The 24,763-nt window shown below is 40.0% G+C and overlaps 1 protein-coding gene across 1 annotated transcript in view; it reads right to left on the bottom strand.

Annotated features, from left to right (window-relative positions):
- RAP1B (RAP1B, member of RAS oncogene family) overlaps positions 1 to 24,360 on the bottom strand; it is a 31,114-nt gene extending 6,754 nt beyond the window's left edge. The window contains exons 1-4 of the mRNA XM_030259424.4: positions 24,221 to 24,360; positions 5,286 to 5,370; positions 3,834 to 3,902; positions 1,057 to 1,113 (exon numbers count right to left, since the gene is read on the bottom strand). Of these exons, the coding sequence (XP_030115284.1) occupies positions 1,057 to 1,113; positions 3,834 to 3,902; positions 5,286 to 5,342 (183 nt within the window). The 5' untranslated portion in view covers positions 5,343 to 5,370; positions 24,221 to 24,360. The remainder of the gene's footprint in view (positions 1 to 1,056; positions 1,114 to 3,833; positions 3,903 to 5,285; positions 5,371 to 24,220) is intronic.
- Positions 24,361 to 24,763: the final 403 nt, after the last annotated feature.

The following is a 24,763-nucleotide window of genomic DNA, read 5'->3' as shown; positions in this document are numbered from 1 at the left end:
GCATTTTACTTGCACAAGCTCCTATAACTTTAGGTCTAGTTTAGAGAAACTAGAGTAATTTCACTGGAGAGAAGTTCAGTAGAAGGTACACTGTAATCTGTAGATTACAGAAGCTAAACTACTCCTGAATCTCTCCCAACACACTAAAATGTTCTTCAGATCCTGACAGTTCCCTAAAATGGATTATAAAGTGAATGCATCCCTTTTCACAACCTATTTTGTAGTTTGGGAGATTTTCTTATGTTAAAGTCTACATTAATTTTCAAGGAGATGGACTAGAGGATAGAGAAACTCAAAAGACTTGTCACATTTCCATGACTTCAGTGCCAACTATGATATTGCATACAAAGACTTGCTGGTGTACTTTTACCAGTACAACTGTAGAATGGCATGTGCTTCTTTCTCATTGGTGATTTGGCTACCTGGTGCCTGAGCAATCACGCCCTGTCCCTTACTGTATGTCAGATGAAAAACACAATTTAATGCTAGAAAACAGCCACTCCATCTTACTGTATATTAACAGAGTATTAATCTAACAGGGAATTTAAATCGGTTATTATTGTACCAGATTATTGCCACATTTCAGAGAACACATGCTAAACTCCAAGAATCTTAAACTCACTGGAATCAATAAAGGAAATTACTGGTTTCAGTAATTTTCGAACTAGTCAGAGAAAAACCTGACCAGTATGCAAAGGGTCAGCATAACCCTTGTGCTTTGAGCTCCTATAAGCTGACGGAAGCAATACTATTTTTATCTCAATGTCACAGTACATCTCACACACAAAAGAAAAAGGACATCAGAAGAAAGCACATAGTCTCTACAGCAAGAGAAATCAAACCTCAGTGGCCAGTGGGTCCTAATTTTTTTCTGGGCAACAAACATAAAACAAGAGCACAATTTCTTTTTACATGCTATATTTCTTTCCCCTGTTACAGAATAAGAGCTCATGGGAAGCTTGCAATTAATTTTCTGCTGCAATACTCAAGTTTTTGTTTTTGTTTTTTTTTTTATACACTGTAAATCAGTATTTAGCAAAGTTGTTTTTTACATACCGTTCCTGCAGTATCTAAGATTTCAAGCATACACTGTTGTGCATCTACTTCAACTTGCTGTCAAGAGAGAAAGATGCAGTTATAATTTTTCCCCTTGCAACTCTCCCCTCCAAAGACTTCAGAAATTGTGTGATTTTTTTATAAGTAAATTCATAATGCATAAAGCAACATAATGGCTTAAAAAGATTGTATGGATATACAGTTTGAAAACAGCAGGAAGAAGCATTTCAAAGAGCCCCAGTGACATTTTCAAATGCAGTGTCAGCAGCCAACTACCACTTTGCAAAGTGATTAGGGATTTTTGATTATTTAAAAGGAGGCTGCTAAATTTGTAATGATGGTTATCAGCAACTAGCACAACTAATTTCCACTTGTTTCAGGAATCATCACAGATTGAAAGAAAAGTACAAGTGAAAGCCAGAAAACTGGATTGGCATACTAAGGCTCATTTAATAGTAATTCATATCTACAAGAGAGTAGTTGTACACAGCAAACAATTAAACAGCCAGCACCAAAAGTGGAGTCCCCAAAACAAGCCTTTAGAAACACCAATTAGAAAACTGATCCAGCTTAGAAAAGTTTGCAAAAAATGGGAAGGTTTAAGAAGACAGAACAATTTTTGTTTTCATTACGGAGTTCCTCTATCTATTGGACATACCTCAAAGAAATGGCCCTGAGGGCAGCAAAAGACATGGAAGTGCCCTCAACCTGCTTCAAGCAGACTACCCACATTTTAGTTTTTTATTTTTCTTTCAAGCTATTGGAAAACTTCCCTTGTTTCCATTTGCATGGAAAATTCCTAGTTAACAGATTACCTCCTCTCCATTTATGTCACTAGTTTAATTTGCAGCTGTTCTTCTGTAACTAGATTTGAGCTGGGGACAGGGAACAGGAGTATTTCCCATCCTCTCACACCTCCCCCCATCTCCTATGGATAGTGATTCCTTAAAAATAATCACTATTTTAACAGGTATTGTTGCTGAAGTTATTCTGCTAATTAGGTAGCATTTATTCACTTTATGAAGAAATCCTTGGGGAGTAAAACAAGGCATAAAGTTTCAAGACTTCAAGCTCAATTATTTAGATGAACAAGTCATATCCTTTCAACTTTAAATATTACAAAATTACATTTAACATAAATAGCATAGACTTTCAACTGCCAAACCAATATATTTTGAATGCAAGAAGCAAGTTAGAATTGTAATTAACAGTGAGAAGATGAAAATGACTACATGAAGTGTTGTCCAGCCTTTAGTAAGACTTCCACAATCTGGCTAATTTGAAAAGGATACCCAGGATTATTACTAGTTGTTTCAGGAACAAGCCTGAAAGGAATATTACAAATCTTTATTAGCAGCAACGACAAAAAAATGTAGTTAGCAAACAGCAAAATTTCTTAAGACAGCGTTACTTTTTTAGGCTCTATGGAAACAGTCTTTGGAAAAATTCACCCAGTAAACATCATGATTCTGCTATGACCTAAAGAAGGTAAATATATAACAAAGGAAACACTTTAGATTAGCCTGTGAATGTTTTTTGGAGTAATTTACTGGGCCTGATCCAGAAATATCCTGCACCAAACACTGAGATATGGTCAAAAATTCCTGCTTCTCTAATACAGAAAAAGTGTCAACATAGAATTTGGTTCTGCTATTGTGTCTTTAATAAGAGTTCTAGCTTTGGCTGGAAGGCCCCATACTTAAGACAGACTTGGATTTTTCCAACATACAGTTTATATAAGGTCAAAGAAAAAAATGATTAAATTGTTATTTTGTTCTCACAAATTCCTCTTCTGTTCAGAAAATATTCTGGTGACTGTAGGCTGCAACAGTTCTTAATGCACCACCTTTGTTCCAATACAAATATAGCTCAGTGCTAAAGAGGAGGCCTTGCAGTTTGCCCATTCTCAGCTAGGGTTTGTGCATCTTGCCTGCCTTGTATAGACACCATCATTTTTGTGGTCAAATGATGAACATCAGAGTATTAATGCATATGAAAAGTAATTCAGCTAAAAAAGATAGATTAAGAAACTGACATAGCCAAAAACTTATCTCTTGCACCAGTTAATGGTAGCAGTTTGGATATAAATTATCTTAGTCTGGAATCTTAATTGTGGTCTCAGGTGAAACTGAAGAGTAAGCAATATGGAGATGCACGATGATACAAGCAGAATCAGACTTTTCAGCCTGTCATGCTGAAGACAGAAAGAGAGAAACTAACAGGCCACTCGCTGTAAATACTGTAAATTTATGACAGGTTTGTGTCAACTCATTAATAAAACAACAACCAAAATAATGGAAGCATATCTAGCTATCATTTGAATTGTTATCAGTACAGTATGATAAATGCCTCCAGTGCTCTAAGGGTGTGAAGTTGTTTTTAGCTACTTTTCTAGTAGCAAAGCAGTGTAGTACCTCCAAGTCCACATCTACCTAAAATACTAAATCACAAACTAATAATAATAATTATTATAAAACTGAAAAGTGGTAATTTTTAAAGTTTTTTTTTTTTTTTTTTGCAATCCATGTTTTCAACTCTGACAATGAAATAACCATTTGTTTCTGACTTGCCAGGAAGATACTATGCTTAAACGTTAAAAAGTTAGTCTTGAATTATTTCTTTTAAGCAAAGTTTAGGAGAACATTTATATTTCAAACTTGTTACCTGGTTTAATATGGCATTACGAGGCATACCCATTTTCAAGCAGTGACTCACATATTTGGCAATATGCATTACAGCTTTAAGTGTCTAACACTAGACACATCTTTTGTATATACCTTTCTGTAGGAGTCTTCTATCGTAGGATCGTATTTTTCAACAAATATTCCTTGAACAAACTGTACAGTCTGCAACAAAAAGGTTCTTGTAAGATTCTCTTGTATAGGGACGTTTTGTAAACATTGTACACAAATCACTGTTCTAGGTATATACTCTGTTATCCATAACATTTTTTAACATTTTTGTAACAAACACTTGTCATAACTATAATTTTAAGAAACAACAGAAAGTTAGATGTGTATGCCTATTTAACTGTTAGATGAAGCAATGCTACACTTTTCTTTATCCACCAGCACATGGAGGGTAAGAATTAAAGCATGCATTGATTTAAGGTTTGCCTAACTCTTAGAATAAGTATTAGTTTCTAGTTGACCAGGATGCAATACAGCTGCACAGCTTTTACATTTGTATTTAGAACTACTTCATCTTCTGCTACTTATCTGCCAGCACAGGATTAGTCAAAAAAAAACCCTGCCAGCTTTTACTAGTCTTAACTACACTCAGTAGGCTGTTCCTGTATACCTAGAATGAAGGACGTTTTTAGCACAAGTCAAATGGAACTTAAGACTCAATGGCCAAGTCAGAGCAGGCACATTCAAATCCAGAAATGCTGCAGTGAGATAAAGAATTCAGAGGTGAATGAAAATGTTATTTCACAATCTAACATGATTTGTTATTTAAGTTTTTCTTTATGAACTGCTGTGTAAGAATACTTCTGACTCAAGGGAGTACGGAAGCTCTGGAGCTTACTTTATGGTAAGGTGCGCAATTAAACAGAAAGATGCAAAGTTCTTAGGTGGGCTGAGAACATCATATTTTGCAAACTTTTTAAATTCTAGTCTAGATCAGACTAAAACATTCTGTAATTGTTTAACTGTAAATAAAAGAGCTCATGCATTTTAATCATCAACCTGCCACAGCTATATACCTACTCTTACAGAAAGGATGCAGAACACACAATAAGCTTCCCACCAACATGCAAATCTGTATTTCTATCTGCATAAAAATATTAGTGCTAAAGACACTGCTATAAAACACTAAGCAAAACAGCATCCTGAAGACCATTCTAGAGGTAAGACTTAGTGGGGCAACCTAGTTGATATCCTTTGAGAGATTCACAAAGGAGCTTGATTTCCCATAGGCTGATAGGTGGTTTATCTGTCGAAGCCAGACACCCCCATAGTGCTGTAGCTCTGCACCTCACTGCATGAGACTCATCAAGCACTATCAAGCAAACCCACACAAAACCAGCAGCATTTGAGAATGCACCAATGGATGCAGACGTAGCCAGTAAAGTATCTAGCTACTAGCCATGATGTCTCACTGGGCATTACTAACACATGTATTTATGCACATTTACATAAAGAAATATAGTTCAGTAGAGAGTGTATTTGAGAAAAAAAAATACAATAAGCCTAAAAAAACCCATACTTGAACTGCCTCATACGTACCAGTGCAGACTTTCCAACACCTCCAGAACCAAGAACCACTAGCTTGTATTCACGCATGATGCAAGAGATAAATCACCCTCAATACCTAAAACACATAAAACACCAGTCTGATTAAAATTTGACCTATATGCAGGAAGTACAATAATGACACCACAATCCAGTTAACTAAGCATGATTTGATAAAAATTCCTCAGTCAACTTCTTTAATACAGCAGATATTTTCTAACTACCAGCTCTTAATGCAGCTACAATAAAATGCTGCAAATCATCAGATAGAGTATTTGCTCTACCTCATTACTGATTCTTCCATAAATATCAAATAAACTGTACTATACTAAAGCTAACAGTTACTATTCATAAGAAATAATTATCCAAGAGGAGATAGCATAAATGTTATCATTCTGAAACACTTGAGCACTAAACAAAGAAGCACAGAGACTTTTACAAGAAAATTAAGCAACAAACAAACAGTTCTTTAAAAGAACAGCAGGATTCCAGAAATAATTAAAAAAAAAAATCCCTTCCCTAGTCTGAAAAGTGCTTAATGTTCCACTAGATCTATTATGACTTATTTAATGAGTAAGTGGAAGCAACTAAAATAGTATTTTGAGACTATACCTCTTCTACAAGCTAGATCTGCTTCACTAGCTACCAACAGCAAACTATAGGATCTGCTTATTCATCTTTGTTGGAAACTGACCCATCAAACCAAAACAATGCCGCAGATTTTGGGACATATCTTTGGGTCATACCACTCAAAAACTCACACCACCTCTTGCAGTCTGGCTGACAACTGAGCTAGCAGGACTGTTATTGCTTTCCCAAGGAAGGTCTCAGTTCCTTTCCTGCAGGGACTCTAGCACTTATGAGATTGAGTTACCCGTTTTCTCCCCTCTCCACCCCGAAAGAAAGATGAAACCCTCCCCAGCTAATGAATAATCTACAGGCCAGGGAAAAGGGAAAGTGCAAGGATACAACTCAGGTGCTTGTAAAAGGTAAGCAGGGAGGAAAGTAAGGTAAGAAACATCCTTCTCATCAGCAGTAATTTGACAGCATCTCTGAAATCTCTGAAACACCATCTGTTTGTTAGGTGTTGAGCACAAAATGCTAAAATGATTTATACAGAAATTAAACCACCACGGTAGAGTCCTGCCTTAACCATCACTGATTAAATCTACCGATTGTCAGAAGACAGAGAAATCAAGAGACCAGGTCCTGTATCTTCTTGCAAATGCATAATCTTTCAATTATCTAAACTGTCCCTCACAAAAGGAACACGAGAAAAGAGTCTTAAGGAAATAATTGACCTGATGTCCAGCAAAAGAGATGTCTCCTCAGGCTTCCATTACCAATACATTTTGAGACTCTTTGGTGATTTTCACACCTAATAGGACATCTTTTCACTCCTGACTTAAACTCTTTCCCTTCGTACAGAATTTTTTGCAAACACAGATGATATGAACCATTCACACCACAAGTTTCATCTGTTTTGCACCACTGTAAATGCTGTTAGATCGACAAATCTGTAAATTGTCCAGTCTTTCCATAAACAGGATTGTTTCCAACTATCCTTAAAGGCACCTCTCAAACTCATGACAAGTTAAGCCTATAACTACATTATTGTCGTTTATTTAAAATAAACATTCAGTTATTGTTTTATTTTTGTAAGGGTATCACTAGAATGATGAAAACACAGTGGGTGTAGTGTGAATCCCAGTACAGTAATCTGGGTGAACTGCAGCAATTTCATTGTCTTTAAAAGAAAAGTTTAAACTGAATTTTTCAGTCCTCAGACTGAAGTTAGCAACTAAATATGAAGATATCAATAATGAAGGCTGACAGTAGTTTAAAAGTAACAGAACTTCAGCAGCAGGCACCACATATCTGTTTTAAGTTATTTCTGACTTTTTCTTACTTGATGATCTACAATTCCAAATCCTGAAGTAAACGAACTTGGTTTTAGTGAGAGACTGCCAATTTCATTTTTGGCTCTGAAACAACAATTCAGGAATTCAATGCAAACTGAAGCATCTTTCAGCATCCAGATTTGAAAATTCAACCCTAAATATCCAATCACTGTACAATATTCTGTAGCTGATGTTTCTACCTTAAGTGGTGGCACACAAAGTATATATATATATACAGTATTACAGCTTGGTTAGGCAATCTTCTCAATCAATGAACACCTAAGTAAAAAGCTTTTTAAGATCTTTGAAGACAAAGCCATACTGCAGTAGAGGTTAAACATTTCTCTGACTTCCCTCCAAACTCGGGTAATGGAGAACACAAGTACTAACTTCTTTCACCATGACAATTTTTTGTCATTTGTACAGTTACTCTTTAACTCACCAAGAGCACACAGCAATTAATATATGCACACACCCATACAGCATTGAGGTAGCCTGGCATCCCTGCACTGATGTTATGATCTGGCCATTAACCTTGGAACAGAGCACAAACTAATGTATCCTCTGGAACAGTTTAAGAAAGCTAACCTGGACATCCCTAACAGAGCAGGCAGCAGAAGCACCTACTTCCTGCTTATAGTCTGCTGCCACTTACACTACCACCCCACTACTTTTGAGCAACAGTACTGATGTCACTTGACCTTTCTCTTACTCTTCTCTAACAGAAAAGAAAACCTCAAATCCTAGCTAAAAGAACTTTCTTAAGAAAATTTTCCTGCTTGCAGGTCTTTGCATCTTCATCCAGAAAACCACTGATCACATAGAACACTGCAGTCTGCCACACTATTTGACACTGTTAAAGCCTAGCACACGCTTTTTCATTGACCAGTATGCCTGATGACTCAGCTTTGGCTTGATCCTTCCTGAAGTTGACTTTCCAGTGATTCCCAGCTAATCTGATCTAGATCAAACCAATTTTTCCAAATCAGATCTTGTAAAAACTGCTGGCATCCAAAATCTCAATAATGCTCATACTTTATTTTTCAGTTGATACAATGCTTGACTCTGGAAAGAATAATGTATCCAGATTCATCTAGTGCCAACAGGATTTTCTTTTGATTCATTAATGACAGATGAGTGAGGGAAAAAGCAGAAGACAAGTCTAAAAGAGGCGGTTTAAGCCATAAAACACCATGTCTGGCTGGCATTTGTAGAATAAGTTAGGGTCAAGTCCAACAACAGCATCTGTCTGTAGTCCCCAGATCCCTCTGGGGATACAAAATGAGTATACTTGAACAGGCACAACAGAAATAAAAGATACTAAGATATGGGAGCAACAGATAAGCAAGACGTCCTCACATTTATTAGATTCTTGAGACATAGCTACCTAACCACCCAACAATTAGATACAATTAAGTTTAAACTTATTCCTAGCAAATACAACAAGTAACTTGTTTGAATCCCCCTCTTAATTTAATGGAGTTATTTTAAGGGAGAAATTTTGCTTTAAAGGCTGTCTACCTATAAGGTGACTAATCTACAAGAAAGGAGAGCAATGACAACTTCCCTTTGCTTTTTCATTTTTCCATTCCCCTATCTTTAGAAAGGAAAATACTGTCAACTATAGCCTCTATGCAAATAATAAAGTGCAAGAAGATAGGAAGCATGTTAAAAAAAAGACCTTCTTTTTCATTTAGTTGGAGCAGGTACTACCTTCTAACAGCTGAGTTGTGTATTTATATGCAGATATATATCTGACATAACTGAACTGTTGAGATGCCTAATGTAAGATCTAGCTAGAAAAAATGAGGGAAGCTACTCTTTAAAAAACCAGCACTATCTCAAACTTGATTTTAATGCTGTCTTAAGTATACAATCTCTCAAACGTACACAGCTCAATTCTAGACTGCCTCCATTAACTGCCAGTGACACCCCAGGAACTGCCTTCCATAATTCCCGAGATGCAGCTGTCCATAAAATCACTGTATCTGTGCCTCTCTCACTAGTCTGTTCATATTACCTTTTGTACTTAGTGCATTAGTGCATTGTATTAATCTAACTGCTTAATTCTACTTCTTCATGGCATAATTAAAATTTAAGTACTTGATAAACTAGAAGAGCACATGCACACAGACACTTTTCCCAATAAAGATTCTCTGAAGTATGAGCAGCACATCTTTGAATAAGCCTATTAGAACAGAAGAAAGAAAGGTTAACCAGGACAAGTCACTGAAAATGCAGCATTTCAAAAGTTTCACATCTGACAAAGACTGTGAACATGGAACTTGCTTTCTGCTTCTGTCCTTCTCAGATAAACCAGAAAAAAGTGCCTCCTGGACATTTTCTTCAATAGTTTCTTGAAGCATGTCTCCACGCAAACCAAAGATGATGCTAAGGAAGTTGAGGAATAAATAACCTTACTATAGATGTGAATGGAAAAAAACCTGCACACTTACTGCTTGTAAAGCTTTACTAAAAAGCAAACATGAAGAATTCAAGGAAATTCATATACCATTGGTAATTGGGCTTGATGTGGTAATTGTGAAAGTGGGGTGGTTTTTTTTATTTAGTTTTCCTTAAATTCTTCAGTTTAATTCTTCAGTTCTTTAAATCCTTCAGTTTCAAATTTTGGATTCTGGTTGAACTTTGTTATCGAAGGGATGAGAAAGGTAATAATCCTATTCTTTCAAATGATATTAAGCCATATGAAACTGTAAGTGGAGCTCAGCCCCAGGCCGAAGACAAACTAAGTACAGTCACCTGAAGATAGCCCCAAGACTTGCTTATATTAACTAGTTGTTCAGGTGTGGAATTACATAAACTGGCCCTCCCAGAAGCCTTATCATTTTCAGAAGGAATCATGATTATTTAGCACTTCATAGACACCACGATTCTTGTTCAGACCCCGACATTTTGGTTGCACTGTGCTCATTAAATTTTTCCTAAAAGTTTTTCCTCAGAGCATTTAGCTCTGTGGAAAAGAGACTTTGTTAGAACCACCTTGAGAAGAGCACTCCTAAATCAATCACAAATATTTGCAAGAGGAGAAAAAAAAGAGTCAAACACTAGGTTGACAGAGGAAACAAATTAACTGACTGGTTTACCTGCTTACAATTAGAAGTGGAGGGGGGGAAAGCCAAGGGAAAAAAAATCCACTTTTTTTTTCAGAAAGGGGATACTATCCTTGGGATCAAACAAGATAACAATGGTCAGACATTTGGAAAAATAGCACTAGTTCAGTCACCGGAGTAGCCAAGCTCAGAGGATTATGTTTTTTTCAGAGATGTTTCCCATTTCTGATGCTGGAGTAGTCTCAGATGGCCAAACCATCCCAGATTCCACTATGTTTTTAATCTCCTGGTTTAGAACCTTCTCTTCAGGTAAGCAACTAATTAAGAGATGATGTGTGCTGTTCTTAGTATTCCCCAAACACTGACATGTGAGATGTCCTAAATTCTTATCTCTCAACTCTGAGGAGGGCTTCCCCCCTCTGGAATAATTTCAGTGCATAAACAGAACTTTGACAACATAGCCCAAAGTGGAAGCCTGTTCATTTTCACCAACTTTTAGAGGCTTTAGAAATTCAAGCAATTCAGATAACCCTTACACATTGGTAAGTATACCACTTATAAAAGAGAAATTAAAATACTCCATAGCTGACTTTGACATACATAAAAATTAATAAAAACCATTATTTTTAATATTCTGAATTCTGAAAAGCTGATCAGGGTCTAATAAAGACTTTCATACTCAAGATTCCTGTAAGTACAGCTATCAGCTGTTCAGTAAACAAAGCTAGAGGCAATTTTTATTTCTAGTTTTTACCTGCTTTTGATAGTTTCTGGTCTTGACAATGTATTTCATCAGTTGAACAACTAGTTCTTCTGGGCACTAATACTGTAATTTTTCTTGGACAAAAATAGCTCTTCAATTATGTTCAAATATTTTAACTGATGTCATACAATCTTCAGAGGATTTTCATAAATCTGTCTGGGTGGTTAAGCTTATTCAGTGATAGGAAATCATACTGACCACCTGAGGAACAGCTAGAGACCTGCAAACAAGCTACTGCAGCACAAACATGGCACCAAAGTTTAACTTGCTCCTTGAACAGCCCACAGGGACACTTACACAGAGAAAGTTTAAACTTAGTTAAGTTTAAACTTTAAAGGCTGTCTCCCTTCTTCCACTGAAGGGAGCTACCTTGATTAATACTGCACACAGGGACCATTTCTGCAAAGCAGCTAACAGCATTTGACCTTGTGAGACTAGTTCCACTGTCTATAATTAGTATAGCTGAATAAAATCCAATTTTTTTTTTCTTAAGTCAAAGTTAACTCCCAGCTAGATCTTAAATCTGAACATAAATTTAATGGATGTTATAAGGGTAAAAACTGCCTGCTTAAAGTCACTGATACGTCAAGATGAAAGCTTCCTAATGTGAGAGACTAGCAATCATGTGCAACTTGCAGTAGATTCACACAAAATATAAAAAGCATTTTCAAAGCAAGTGATGTAATGAACATTCTTATGATACTAAGAATATGCTACGCTTCAACACTTACTGAGTTAAAGTTTCAACTTGGTGCAAAAATTCTAATGTGTCAATTCAAATGTGGAATACTTTATAAAGCCTATGCTATAGAATCTACTTAAGTTTCAAATGCAATTTGTAACATTTATCATTATTGTGGCTGTTTGCCACAATCTTGCATTTTCTCCCTTTTCCTGTCAGTCACCATCCTCCAGGAAAGCTGTTTCTGAATGTCCTACCAGCCAGACTTGCAGTTAAAATTATGACCTTGGAATTCCTGAACAAACTGAATTGCAAGTAATTTTTATGCTTGTAAAGAAAATCCAGGCAGGCAATAAACAGAAACAACACAGATTTAAGAAAATACTACAAGTGTACTAAATTCAGAGAATGCTAATTATTATGTTACAATATCTTGCTATATATAAGCTAGATATTCAGCCATAACGCAAGTTCTAAGAACTGAGCCAGCAATTTGAGGCTGTGAATTTGGCTCTACTGTCATTACAGAGAAGGATCAGTATCTAGCTCTACAATTTTTCCAAGTTAATGGATTGCCACATTATAGTATATACACCATGCTTTACCTGATATGCCTGCTTCTGGTTAAAAGCAGATGTTAACTATTTGTTTGTCCCCATGATTGTTACACTAAATTTTATCTTTCAAGCTTCAAAACAAGGTAAAACCCAGCAGGACTACAAGTAAGGCACTGAAGTTTTTCGAGTTAAGGTATTTCTTTTGTAAGTGCAGTTTGAAAGTTACTTTAAGCTTGCTAGCTGGCTTAAGATACTCTTCTTTGGAAAAAGGCATCTTAATTTCTCTTTCAGAAGCAAGACCTAGTCTCAAATTCCATCTGGTATCTGCTTAATATCTGGCAATCCTAGCTCTCCTTTGATTGTGACACTGGCTGCTGAACTAGTAAAGCCTGGTATCGGGTTTCCTTCTACAGATGTAAGCCAATGCTGGATTTAACTGCAATTCCAGGATCACCTTTTGTCTCTCCTCTTTATTTTTCTCTGTAACATACACATCATATACACCCCTGGCAACACCAGAGCTTGCATGCCAAAGTATCATTACTTGTACTATCTTCACTGTAAGAAGTTTCAGTTTTATTCACGTTTGTTTAGATTACTAACACATAATCAAGGCACAGATATAAAGATTTCCTTCACTGTATGATGTTTTGTTACTGGCCATTTAAATCCAGCTACTGTACAAAGTATCCTTCTGCAGTACAATTTACAGTATTTCTATTACTAATCAGATTGATAGCCAGAGAGAAGTCTTACAAATTCCCATATGTAATTTTAATTAAGATTAGAAGTTTTATCTGTTGAAAAGACACAGATTCTATGCGAATTGAGACTACTCACTATTAGCATTCATTAACAGGAATAAAATTATCTCCTTCATGATAACTGAACCATACCAGCAAAGTCCCAAATAATTCTAACTCATGTCTGTTTTGACATGAGTTAGAATACTTCCTAATACTTCCTTAATAGAAACATGGTATTTGGACATGAGCAAACCTTACTGAAAGTCACCCAAATTACACCAACGGTTCTTTTGTTACTGCTTCAGACATCTTCCCGAGGGTAACCTGAAAAAGGCATACACTGAAATCCAGCAACAACCACTGTTTTCTGCCACATGGTTTTGCTACGTGTGCAATGACAGAGGTGCAACCTTAACTGTTTCTTTTCACAATTAACTTCATTAGCTGAATCCACTGATGAACGTAAGTTTCTAAAACGTCTGACACGCTTAACTGAGAAGGGTGAAACTTGGGCAAAAAAAAAATCCTGTTCTCTTTCTGGCAGCAAGGCAGTACCACTTTGAACCTAGCGATGGTTGCTCCGCAGACTATGTCCAACCTACAAGCAAACCTTAACTAGAAGATGACAATTGCAGACATTGACCTTCACACCTCTGCCCATACCGAGATGCACAGACAACTTGGTTGTTTCTTAGGCAACTGTTAAGTTGATACAAGCTTCAGAAGAGGGTATTTAAGAAAAACCCCAAACACAAAAAACGCTCAACTAATTAAAACTAAACCACATAGAAAAAAATCCCACCCACTAAAACAATTCCCCGTCTCCATGTCCCACCCCCCAAAAAAAAACCCAACGAAACAAACTCAACACAAAAAACAAGCCAACAGTCCACATAAAAAGTTCTAGCTAGTATTTGCATGCAAAGCTGTGAACTGTCATAGCTCTACACCTGCTCTGTGAGCAGCTGATGCACCTTAGCCCCCCAGAACTCTCATTTAATGCGCCACAAATTTTCAAGAGGTGAAAGATCTGTGAGTTAAGAGCATAACCCCAAAGGCAAACAAATCACACTTGCAAGCCTGAGCTCATGTCCTGTCCCATGAGGACACCTACACAAAAAACTGAATAATTTTAGTCAAATGAATTTGAATCGCACTCATCCCCACACCACTTTCAATTACATGGACTAGATCTTTAGTAGAGAGTTACCAAATTAGTGAGGATTAACTTGTTTAATCAAGTCTCCACAAGATTCTATTTGAATCTTAAGATCACTAGTTCATGTTTAGACCATAATTCTCGGTTCCTCTGCATCTTCAAAGCTTGCCATTTCCTAGAGAAACCTGTCATACCTCAAGACTCACTTTGCTAAAAGTCAAATTTTATTTGGTTTGCATGGCAATGTTTCTGAGAAGCTGCCAGAAGCTTCCCCCATGTCCAGGCCAGATGGGCTTCAGGACAGACCCATTGCAGGCCAAAGCTGAGTTCACTAGCAACAGTAGCACCTCTGGAACAACATATTTAAGAACGGGGTTGGAGGGGTCAACTGCTGGGGGAAAAACAGCAGCAGAGAAAGGAGTGAGAATATGCAAGAGCAACAACTCTGCAGACACCAAAGTGAAGAAGGAGGGGAAGGAGATATTGCAGGTGCCTGTGCAGAGATTCCCCTGCAGTCCATGGTGAGACAGGCTGTCCCACTGCAGCCCATAGAAGTGCACAGTGGAGCAGAGATCCACTGGCAGCCCATGGAGGACCCCAGGCCAGAGCAGATAAATGCCTGAATGAGATTGTAACACTGTGGGAATGACATGTTGGAGCAGTTTGTTCCTGAAGGACTGCATGCCCAGAAGGGACTTCCACTGCAGAAGTTTGTGAAGACTATCTCCCATGGGAGAGACCCCACACTGGAGCAGGGGAAGCGTGTGTGGAGTCCTACTGAGGAAGGAGCAGCAGAGACAACATGTACATGCTACCGCCTCCATTCCCTACGCCTTTGTGCCTCTAAGGCAGAGGTAGTAGAAAATTTAGGAGCTAAGTTTAGCCTGGGAAGAAGGTGTTATTAAGACTTGGGTTTATTTCTCATTATCCTACTCTGATATGATTTGCAACAAATTAAACTGATTTCCCCAAGCTGAGTCTATTTTATCCCCATGACAACAACTGGCAAGAGGTCTTCCCTGTCCTCATCTTGACCCACAAGCCTTGTGCTGTATTTTTTCTATCTGTAGTGAGTTGACCCTGGCTGGATGCCAACTCACCAAAGACTCTTTATCACTACCCTCTGCCCTGGACAAGGGAGAGAAAAGATAATGAAAGGTTCATTAGCTGAGGTAAGGACTAGAAGAGATCACTCACCAAATCAGATCAGAGGCAAAAAAAGCTGGAATTAGAGATATTAACTGAATTTATTACTAACAAAATCAGAGCAGGATAATAAGTAGTAAAGTAAGACCTTAAAACACCTTCCCCTCACCCCTCCCTCCTTCCTAACATCTACCTCCTTCCCCAGAAGCACAGGGAGAAAGGAATGGGGGTTATGGTCAATTCATCACAGGTTCTCCCTCTGGTCAGGGACAGAAGTCCTTCCCCAGCTCCAACGTGGGGTCCCTCCCACATCAGATAGTTTACCATGAATTTTTCCAATGTGAGTCCATCTCACAAACAACAGTTCTCCATGAATGGCTGCAATATGAGTCCATTCCATGGGCAACAGAACCCCTCAAACTGCTGCAGCATGGATCGTTCTTCCATGCGGTGGAGTCCTTCAAGGACAGGCTGCTCCAGCACTGGTCCCCCACAGGATCACAAGTTCTACCAGGGCACTTCTCCGGTGTAGGGCTCTTCTCTCTGTCAGTCTGCAAGTCCCTGCCAGAAGCCTGCTCCAGCACAGGCCTCCCATGGGTTCAGTCTCCTCTCAGGAATCCACTTGCTCTGGTGTGGGTGTCCTCCACAGGCTGGAGGTGGAGGTCCTCATCCTGCATTCTCATGATCCTTCATGGGCTGCAGGGGCACAGCTGCAACCCCATGGGCTGCAGAGGCTGGAGAGGAATCCCAGCTTTGGTGCCTGGAGCACCTCCTGCCCTTCTCTCTCTACTGACCTTGATGTTTGTGGAGTGGTTCCTCTTGCATGTTCTCACTCTGCTCTTCTCTGGCTGCAATTACAAATGTGCAGTAACTTTTTTCTTTCTTCTTCCTAAATCTGTTATCACAGACATTACCACCATTTCTAATTGGTCAAGATTTGACTAGTGACACGTTCATCTTTGGAACTACCACGGACTGGCTCTGCCAGACATAGAAGAAGCTTCTAGCAGCTTCTCACAGAAGATAAGGCCCTATAGCCTACATACTACCAAATCCTGGCCATGCAAACCCAATACACTACCCCATATAGTTGAGGAGGGGAGTGATAGAGCAGCTTTGGTGGGCACCTGATGTCCATCCAGGGTCAACCCACAACAAATTGAACACTTTGATAAGGTAACAGAAGATGTCCAAAGGTTACTGAAATGCAAAACTGACTCTAGGGTTTTAGATGGGCAGGCCTTTCTAAACAAAATCTGCACGTCTGTCTTCTAAGAGTCATCTATTATTTATGCTATGACAATCACAATCACCACAGCACTTGAATGAGCATCACCGCTACATCCTTAATCTTTTACTGAGGAGTTTTACTTTTAGTAAAGTACAAGCTGAAAAACAGCATCTCAAAACAATCTGTATTTTGGGCAAAGCAGATGAATGACTTTTCAGTCTGCTCTGACTGTCCTAGCAAAGCAAGTTTATTCTTCAGGAAACCAGTCTTTCATTCCCATGTTGCTTAAGGTGCCTGCAGTTTACCAAATGCTTACTCTGTTTAGGTTCATGTGATCGATGACTTCAACCTTCTGTACACAAGCTTGTGAATGATTCCTTATTTTCACTTCCACCACAGCAGATTCAGCATTCAGCTCAGAAAAGAGGCTTCAGGTTTCTTCTGTGAAACTTACAGCTTATTTAAAAAGTAGTCTCACAATAAGATTAAGTAACAAAAGAATTGCATTACCTGTAAATACAAGTATTTTCAAATTCACATATTTGTCTTTGATAAACATTTTTGCAAACTGGATCTTAAGATCTTGCCTCTGGCTAGAAGCAGAACTAGTTAGCAAGACTACACATTGTTCAAAATATTGGTTACTGCAGTTTAATTATGTTCAAACTAATGTGCACTTAATGGTGCTTCTTCACCTGTTTCCTGGCTAACCAGGGCCGAGATTTCTAGCAGAAAAAGAGGGCTTCAAGACGTTTTTGTTCTTCAAGCATAAAACTGGACAACCTACTAGTATCTTTCTGTTCCAGGCTCCACATGAAATATTCTTACGCTCTCACTCTAATTTGTACTTACATTGATATAGCACTCATCTTCTGAGATTACTCTTAAGAGCTTGATGAAAAGCAACACACAGATCAAAAGGATGCCAAACACAAGCATACAGAGCAGCCTAAAGCACTTAATTGTAAAACCCCATTTTCAACTCCTTGGTCTTCGCAGAATTTCAGCTACCACACTTAAGTCTTCTCTGCAAGATCTCTGGCTGAGCCTCAGTTTAGCTTTGGGCAATTCTTGAAATAAAAGGTTTAGGGAGATCAGGACAAAAACCAGAGGATCATTAACAATATAAGCAAATATAAAAATTTAAGCTCAAATATAAACAAAGGTGAAAAGGTAACAATAAAATAAGGACATACAGTAAGTACAGGTATACATAGCTATAATTTAGAAATGTTTGCTTCCCTCTCTAGTATTCAGATTTAAAAGCAAGTAGAAAATTGTACACTAAAAGAAAGAACATTTGAAGACCAAGCATCCAGATAAAAAAACTAGTTACAAGTGCTTGCTTATTATAGTATTACAGCTTCTCTCTATTCGTCTCCAAACCTACTCAAGACCCACAGAGAATAAATGCCAGGGTGTCTCTTCTTTGGTGAAATCCCATCTAATCTGCTACTCAGTCAAAAAAGATGTATCAGAAAAATGGAAGAGTGATATTCTCCAGCATGACAGTCAGCTATTCTTGCCTCTTCTTCCTCCTCGATGCCACAGGACTACTACAGTCTCTTTGATTCCACCAAGTGACAATTTGATGACAATTTGGCATCAGTTCCTAGAAGCATGGCACATTCTTAAATAGCTTATCTTGGTAGAGGGTTAGATTTTTGCACATAACAGTTCACAAAAAGCACAAGTCCAAGGCATCTCAAACTGTATACTTGTTGATATAAAACTACCTTGGAAATTCCTCTATGGATTGGTATTATATTTGTAAGAATTCTGAAGGAGAGTTCACATTTGCCACAAACTCATTTTTGATGCTCCTCATCATAAAACCCATGAAAACAACATTGCATAGTCTGTATGCTTCTACTAATATAAACAATAGACAGTAAATAACAAAAGGACCATTCCCTGAATGGGGATAAAATCACCAGACTCACAGAATGTCTACTGCCCATCAAATCTCCATTTTAAACAAGTCAGAAGAGTCACAAAAAGACAGTATGATATATCCTTATTCATACTAACTATATAAATATAGCTCCAGAAGTGCAAGAGTCAAGATTTTGCAAGCTGTATTAATTTATACACTCTCCCAACCAAAAGAAAATCCTTCAGAAATATTTTATGCAAAATGCAACAATATAAAGCCAAGTAGGCTATGTTATGGATGGTCAACTCGTACATCAAGCTTACAGAATGTTACCTTGTAGGTAACTTCACACTGAAAGATCACAGGAGGGTAACTGTCCACATCTTACAAACTCTAACAATCCCCCATAACTGCTTCATATGTACAAGATTAATAAAAGAGGTTCCTGTATGTTGTCGGGCTGCCCACGCACACACCTGGACACAGCCACGCACACAGAATGGCTTGAGTAGAAAGGGATCTAAAAGATGATGTAGTTCTGCCAGCCACAGACAGGGATACAGCACCCTAGATAAGGTAGCTCAGGGCCCCATCCAGCCTGGCTTTGAACATTTCCATAACTCGGTATCAACAGTAAATGTCACCTGATAAAGAAATCAATCTAGCCCTAAACACTGCAGAGAGTAAGTTTTTTAGGTAACTTCCACTTCAATGAAGATTAATTCCACTCCACGTTCCAGTTTACCCTTCGGAAACAGTTTGCAACTTTCCACTAGTCTTCTAACAAACTACTTCTAGGGGAGGCATTGCACCAGATGTTATAGAAATTTGATTAACTGCAAACAAGGATTGTACAGGTTCACAACTCAACTATCACTGCAATCTGGATTCTGATTCAGTTTAACTACTGTTCAGCACACTACCTTCATCTAAAATAAAAAAATACTGACGATACATGAAACCTCTAAAAAAAAAAATACCAAAGTAACTGGTCTGACTCTGCAATTACCAAAAACACTTTCACTTCTGTAGTGTTGAAGTGCCACTCCTAGTAACAGGTTGTCCTTCTACCTCCTGTACCTCCCCTCTGGAACTCCACATAGATAACTCACAAGTGTCTGCAGCTCATTCTTGACAGAGACGTGGTGGTACTGATTTTTTTGCTTCCTCCTGATATACGAAGCATGTTTTTAAGAAACTTTTCTTCACTGCAGACATAAAAAAAGTGAAGGCACAACTGGTTAGCTTTCAGAAACCGAGACTGTGAGTGGGAAAAATAGGACAAGACTTCAAAAGCTAAGACAACTAAAGCAGAAAAACAAAAAGAAAGTTGCAAGGACTATCTGTGTTGACAAATTATTTCAGACTACCTGAAGACAATGTCACAAAAAGTTATAGAGTAAGCCATACTAATAGAAATGCTAAAGTACATATTTTCTTTTAATCCAGATTACCTACTGAAATTAGGTAATAATATTATCATTAAAGCTAGTAAGAGTCACTTCAATGTCAACAAGTCTTGATGCAAAGAACACATCCCCCTGAGTTTTTATGAAAAAAAAAAATTTAATGACATAGCCTTACTTTGTCTTCAGTTATGAAAATAAACTATTCTCCTGTTCCAGGTTTTCAATACTGCCCAAAAATTTAATGATGTAAGGTTTCTCACAGCTCTACAATTAGGGATACATTGGAAATTATTTCATGAATGAGTAACAGTGGCACACAATATCCTTTTTGCAGAAGACCTGGTCAAGTCATTCAGATTTAGGCCAGCTTCCTGTGTAGCAACAGCTGCAGGAATGACACCAAGTGATCTAAGAAAGTACAGATTTCCTGAAGAGAATTTCAAGCTGGGGAGAAACATGAGATGTTGCTTGTCTGCCACAAGATGCAAACACCAATCCACTAGAAGGGCTAGGCTGTCCTACTCCTGCATTGTGGTCTAGCCTTCCTCTCTTGGTCAGGAATGAACTAACCATGTGGACTTACTTGGCTGTCTCTTTTTGTAGTTGCATGGCCGGGATTTACATCAAGTCCTCAGATTAATAACTAAAGAGTGCTGACTGGGACAGTGTACAAGATATTGTCAAATGCTTCCTCTTCTTCCTGGTTCACCTCTAAAAAGACTCTAATTCTATAACACATATTTCTCTAGCGTGTTATAGTGACTTTCACTCTACTACTTCAGTAGTAAAAATCACTATTAAAACACTGTTCTTGAAAAAGAAGCATCCTGAATAGCTAGAGGGCTCCCAAATAATAAATTTTATATTTCAAAAATTGCCTAATAGGCAGATTTCCAGCCTGGTGTTTACAGCCTTCCTCCCTTTCCTTGCTGCTAGAAGAGAGAGAAACATGCAGTATATTAGGAGCTCACAACAGCATGCATGAGCAGGCACACATAAAAACAAAAAACTTTTTCACTTTTAGTTCTCCAGTGTTTCTTTATACATTCTCAAGCTTAAGAAATGAGTTTCCAGTAGCTATAACCTACTACTGCTTTTGAAGGTAGCCTCATTCAACTGCTTCGTGAAGAAACAGTCTGTACCAGCAAACAAGGTCTTTGACTTTTTCGAAATAGCATTTGTCTACTACAAGCAAACTGCCATAACTTCATTAAAATATTACTTCTACTATGCCTGTCTCACCCAGTTGCCTCGTGGATGACAGGCCTTAAGGAAAAAGGCATACATTAGATGCTCTAAGGTACTAAAGATCTACTACACGCAAATGTTAAACAACTACGAAAACACAGCTTGAAAACAAGTCTATTAATCGCATTCAAGTACAAAAGCACTTATTTTTTCCCCTGCTTTATGCAAGAAAAATAGAAACAGACCATCTTAACCACATCTGAGCAGGAAAACAAAGTTTGCCTTGAAATAAGAAGGTTTAGTTACTGTAGATACTCCTTTCATCTCTCTGAACAAGGAGGCTGTCTAACGTATCCCTCTACCTGACCTAGATGCAACAGAACACAGCAGAAGCCTGCCCCAACTCAGCAGGGATTCAGCACACTGACACCACACAGTGCACTTCAGTCTGCTTTTGGATTAGTTCTGAGGTAAAGGAGTGGCAGCATTCACAACCACAAGCTAAACATGGACTTCTGTCATACCTCTCGTGCTGAGTGATCTGTTTTACTAAGGGAGCAAATTTGATTAAAACTCCCAACTGGAGCCTAACCTGACGAACACTCAAATTTCAGCTAGGTATCTGAAAGTCATCTAAGCATTACTTAGAAAGGCCAATTAATAAAGGATCCGCCTACCTTCTCAGCATACATCCAAGGACAAGAGTGCCTGTTTTTATCAGTAAGATATTCTTATCCTTAAGAGCACCTCTCTGTACCTAACCCTGAGCAGCCAGCAGAGCTCTGTGGATGACAGGATTGGCACAGTAGCAGTAAGCGTCAAGTACTCAAGTACTTCTGTGACTCTTGCACTTCCCACATCCCAGATGATAGGTGGACAACTGTTTATTTTAGTTCCTCATCACATCTACTAACTGCGAGATCACAAGCTACAGTGCAGCCTTCAGCACACTTCCTTCCTCAGCCACAGAAGCAATTTCTTTCTCCTTTTGTAGGACCTCACCTAGATTCCCATCTGTTTGCCTCTGCTCCAGAAAGGCTCTCAATTAAAAAGACAGTCAGTTTTACCCTGCAAAAACTGGCACAGCACAAGAAGAACTGTCATGGCTCATTTCAGATTTATTTTTGATGAACTGTCCTACAGGAGAGCTTTGGAACAAAATAGCACAATTTTAATTCCACTCAGAAAACTTATCTGGTGCACACATATAGTAATAGAAGCAGAGGTACAGACAGTAAAAAGTCTATTCCCCCCTCCCCTCCCATTTAAAAGTTCTGGTTTTACTTTTTTTTTTTTGGTCTTTCAACTCTGTTTTACAGATTATTTCACCCCTAGGCAGACAGGTGCTCCAAGTATGATCACCTTGCTGCAAAAAAGACACATGGCATGGCACTTATATTGCACAGTGTAATTCCAAACTCAGTTACTTGGGTACAGATAGTAATACGGTTTTACGCTACAGCTCTTAGTTAAACGTGAAGTAGCTCATAACACTACAAGAAACACAGAGGTACCAAAGGAATAAAACATCACATCTAATTAGTTAATTTTTGCAAAGCCTTTAATGTGAATAGTATAAGTATCCCCCACTATTCACAAAGTCTACAGGACAGATTTTGAGCAAAAGTAAAAAAAAAGATGCAATGAATAATAGAAATGAAAATATTAAAATCTACCAAGTCTGGTTGGGTTTTTTCCCCTCCCAAAGGCTTGTGATTTTAATATAGAGGCAAATCATCCAAAAAGTAGTAACTTAAAGTTTCAAGTTTTTCACAGAGATAAGAGACTCTTTCCAAAGCCAAATACACTTGTTTTTTAATGGTTGTTCTTAAAGGCAGTGTGATTGCTTCATTGCCTTTTAATTATAATTCATGGAAAGGAAGAGTGTTTCTTGTCTCCCTTTATTATAAGAGTAATTTCAACATATACTTCATTGTGAAAAAGTACTGAAAAGTCTTTGTCACACACTGTCTACACATCTCATCCTGGGGTAAGATGTAGCTGTTATGTGCAGAAAATTACAATTACACTAATCAAAATGTCTAAATGCAAGAACATATATGAAACCTGTATGATTTTCAAGCTGGGCATATCTGACATACCCTCTGTCTTTGAACTGTACTTCCTTACTATCAAATCCCAAAGCAGTACAGAGAAAGACTTTCCTTTTTTTGTGTCGTTTACCCTGAGCAGCATAATCCATGCCTTCAAGATGGAAACAGAAGTAAAAGCGTGGTATTCTTTTTTGCAAAAACCTTGGTTTCTCATTCTCTTTTGTAATCTAGGGCCAATGCGAGAACAGTCAGATTTGGTTTTATTCTCTCCTCTGCAAACTTTGTTTTCCTTCCACCACCTCTTCACCATCGCACACAGAAGGGTACGAGGACCTCAGGCTCATTAGACGGGTTTGGCGCAGGAAGTGTCAGTCAAATTCTTCCATTTGCTTTGACACGGGTGATGGTGGGGTGTTTAGACGAGGCGAACATCCCTGTCATTTCCTTTTCATTTTGTGATAAGCAGGAAGGGAACTTGCAGGCCCCCGCGCTGTTTGCTTGTCCCACTCCGTGGCCACCCCAAGCACAAGCCCCGGCGGGCTGCCCCTGCCGGCCGCGCCCGGCCTGCCCCCCCGCCTCGCCCCCACACACCGGCCGGAAAGAGCGAGCGGCTTCTCTCCCGCGGCCGGACTAGGTGGGGCTCGCCTCGGACTTCCCGCTGACAACACCGGCGGCCGCCGGGCTCCGTCCCCTTCCCCGCCCGCGGCGGGGCCGAGCCGGGCGTCACCCGCCCCTCCCCGCGGCCGTCCGGGCCCCACGTCGCGGCCCCGACCCGCGGGGTTACAACTTTCCGCTTCCGCTCCAACTTCTGCTCCGGGGACCGGCGGGCGGGGGGGATGAGGCGAACGGCAGGGCCGGGCCCTGGGCCCGGCCGCGACGGCTGTCCCTCAGCGCCCCGCTCCCCCCACCCCCTCGGGGTCCCACCACGCCTGAGGCCGGACGAGGCGGCGGCTCCCGGTTCCACTTCCGCCACGTTCCGGGCTACTGCCCCTTCCCTCAGAGCGCGCCGCTCCCCGCCGTCGCCGCCGCCACCCCCCCTCTCGCCGCCGCCCCCACCCCACCCCGCCCCGCCACCTGTACCAGAGACGCCGCGCCGCTCCCCGCCACAGCGGCGCGGCCCGGCCCGCGCTGCCCGCCGCAACCCACCGGACAGCGCCTCCGCTCCCCGCCGACCGCGCGCCGCCGCCTCGCCGGCCGATCCCGCTGCGCCGCGCCCGCCGCGCTCCGCTCGGCTCCGCTCCGCTCGCCGCCTGTGCCGGGGCGCGGCTCGGGGCCGTCGCCGTGACGCCGCACGCCCAGCCTCGCTCTGGCGCGGCGGGGGCGGAGGGAGGGGCGGGCGCGGGGAGGGCTGACCCCGCGCGCCGCCCCCTGCGCACGCGCGCGGCCGCCCCGCCCCACCCCGCGGCGGCGGGGCCGGGGTCTGCTGAGGGGAGCGGCGGTGCGGAGCGCGTGTGGGCGCCGGGCGGGAGAGGGTGCGCCGAAAGCACTTCGTGGTTGCTTAAAGTTAATTAAGAACGTAAAGAGCTGGAAAAGTAAATGCCACTGCACTATTTCCTGCATTTCTAAAGAGATGTTGAGACCCGCTGGTGAAGGGCTTTTCAGAGATGCCGCATACTGCTGGTTTGATGTGGACCAGTGTGCCTCTGGGTATGAACAGCCTCTCATTAGTCTTGCCGATACAAAGCAGGA

The sequence above is a fragment of the Taeniopygia guttata genome, chromosome 1A (genome assembly GCF_048771995.1).
Source record: "Taeniopygia guttata chromosome 1A, bTaeGut7.mat, whole genome shotgun sequence".
Classification (NCBI taxonomy): Eukaryota; Metazoa; Chordata; class Aves; order Passeriformes; family Estrildidae; genus Taeniopygia; species Taeniopygia guttata.
This window is presented reverse-complemented; position numbering and strand designations above follow the sequence as displayed.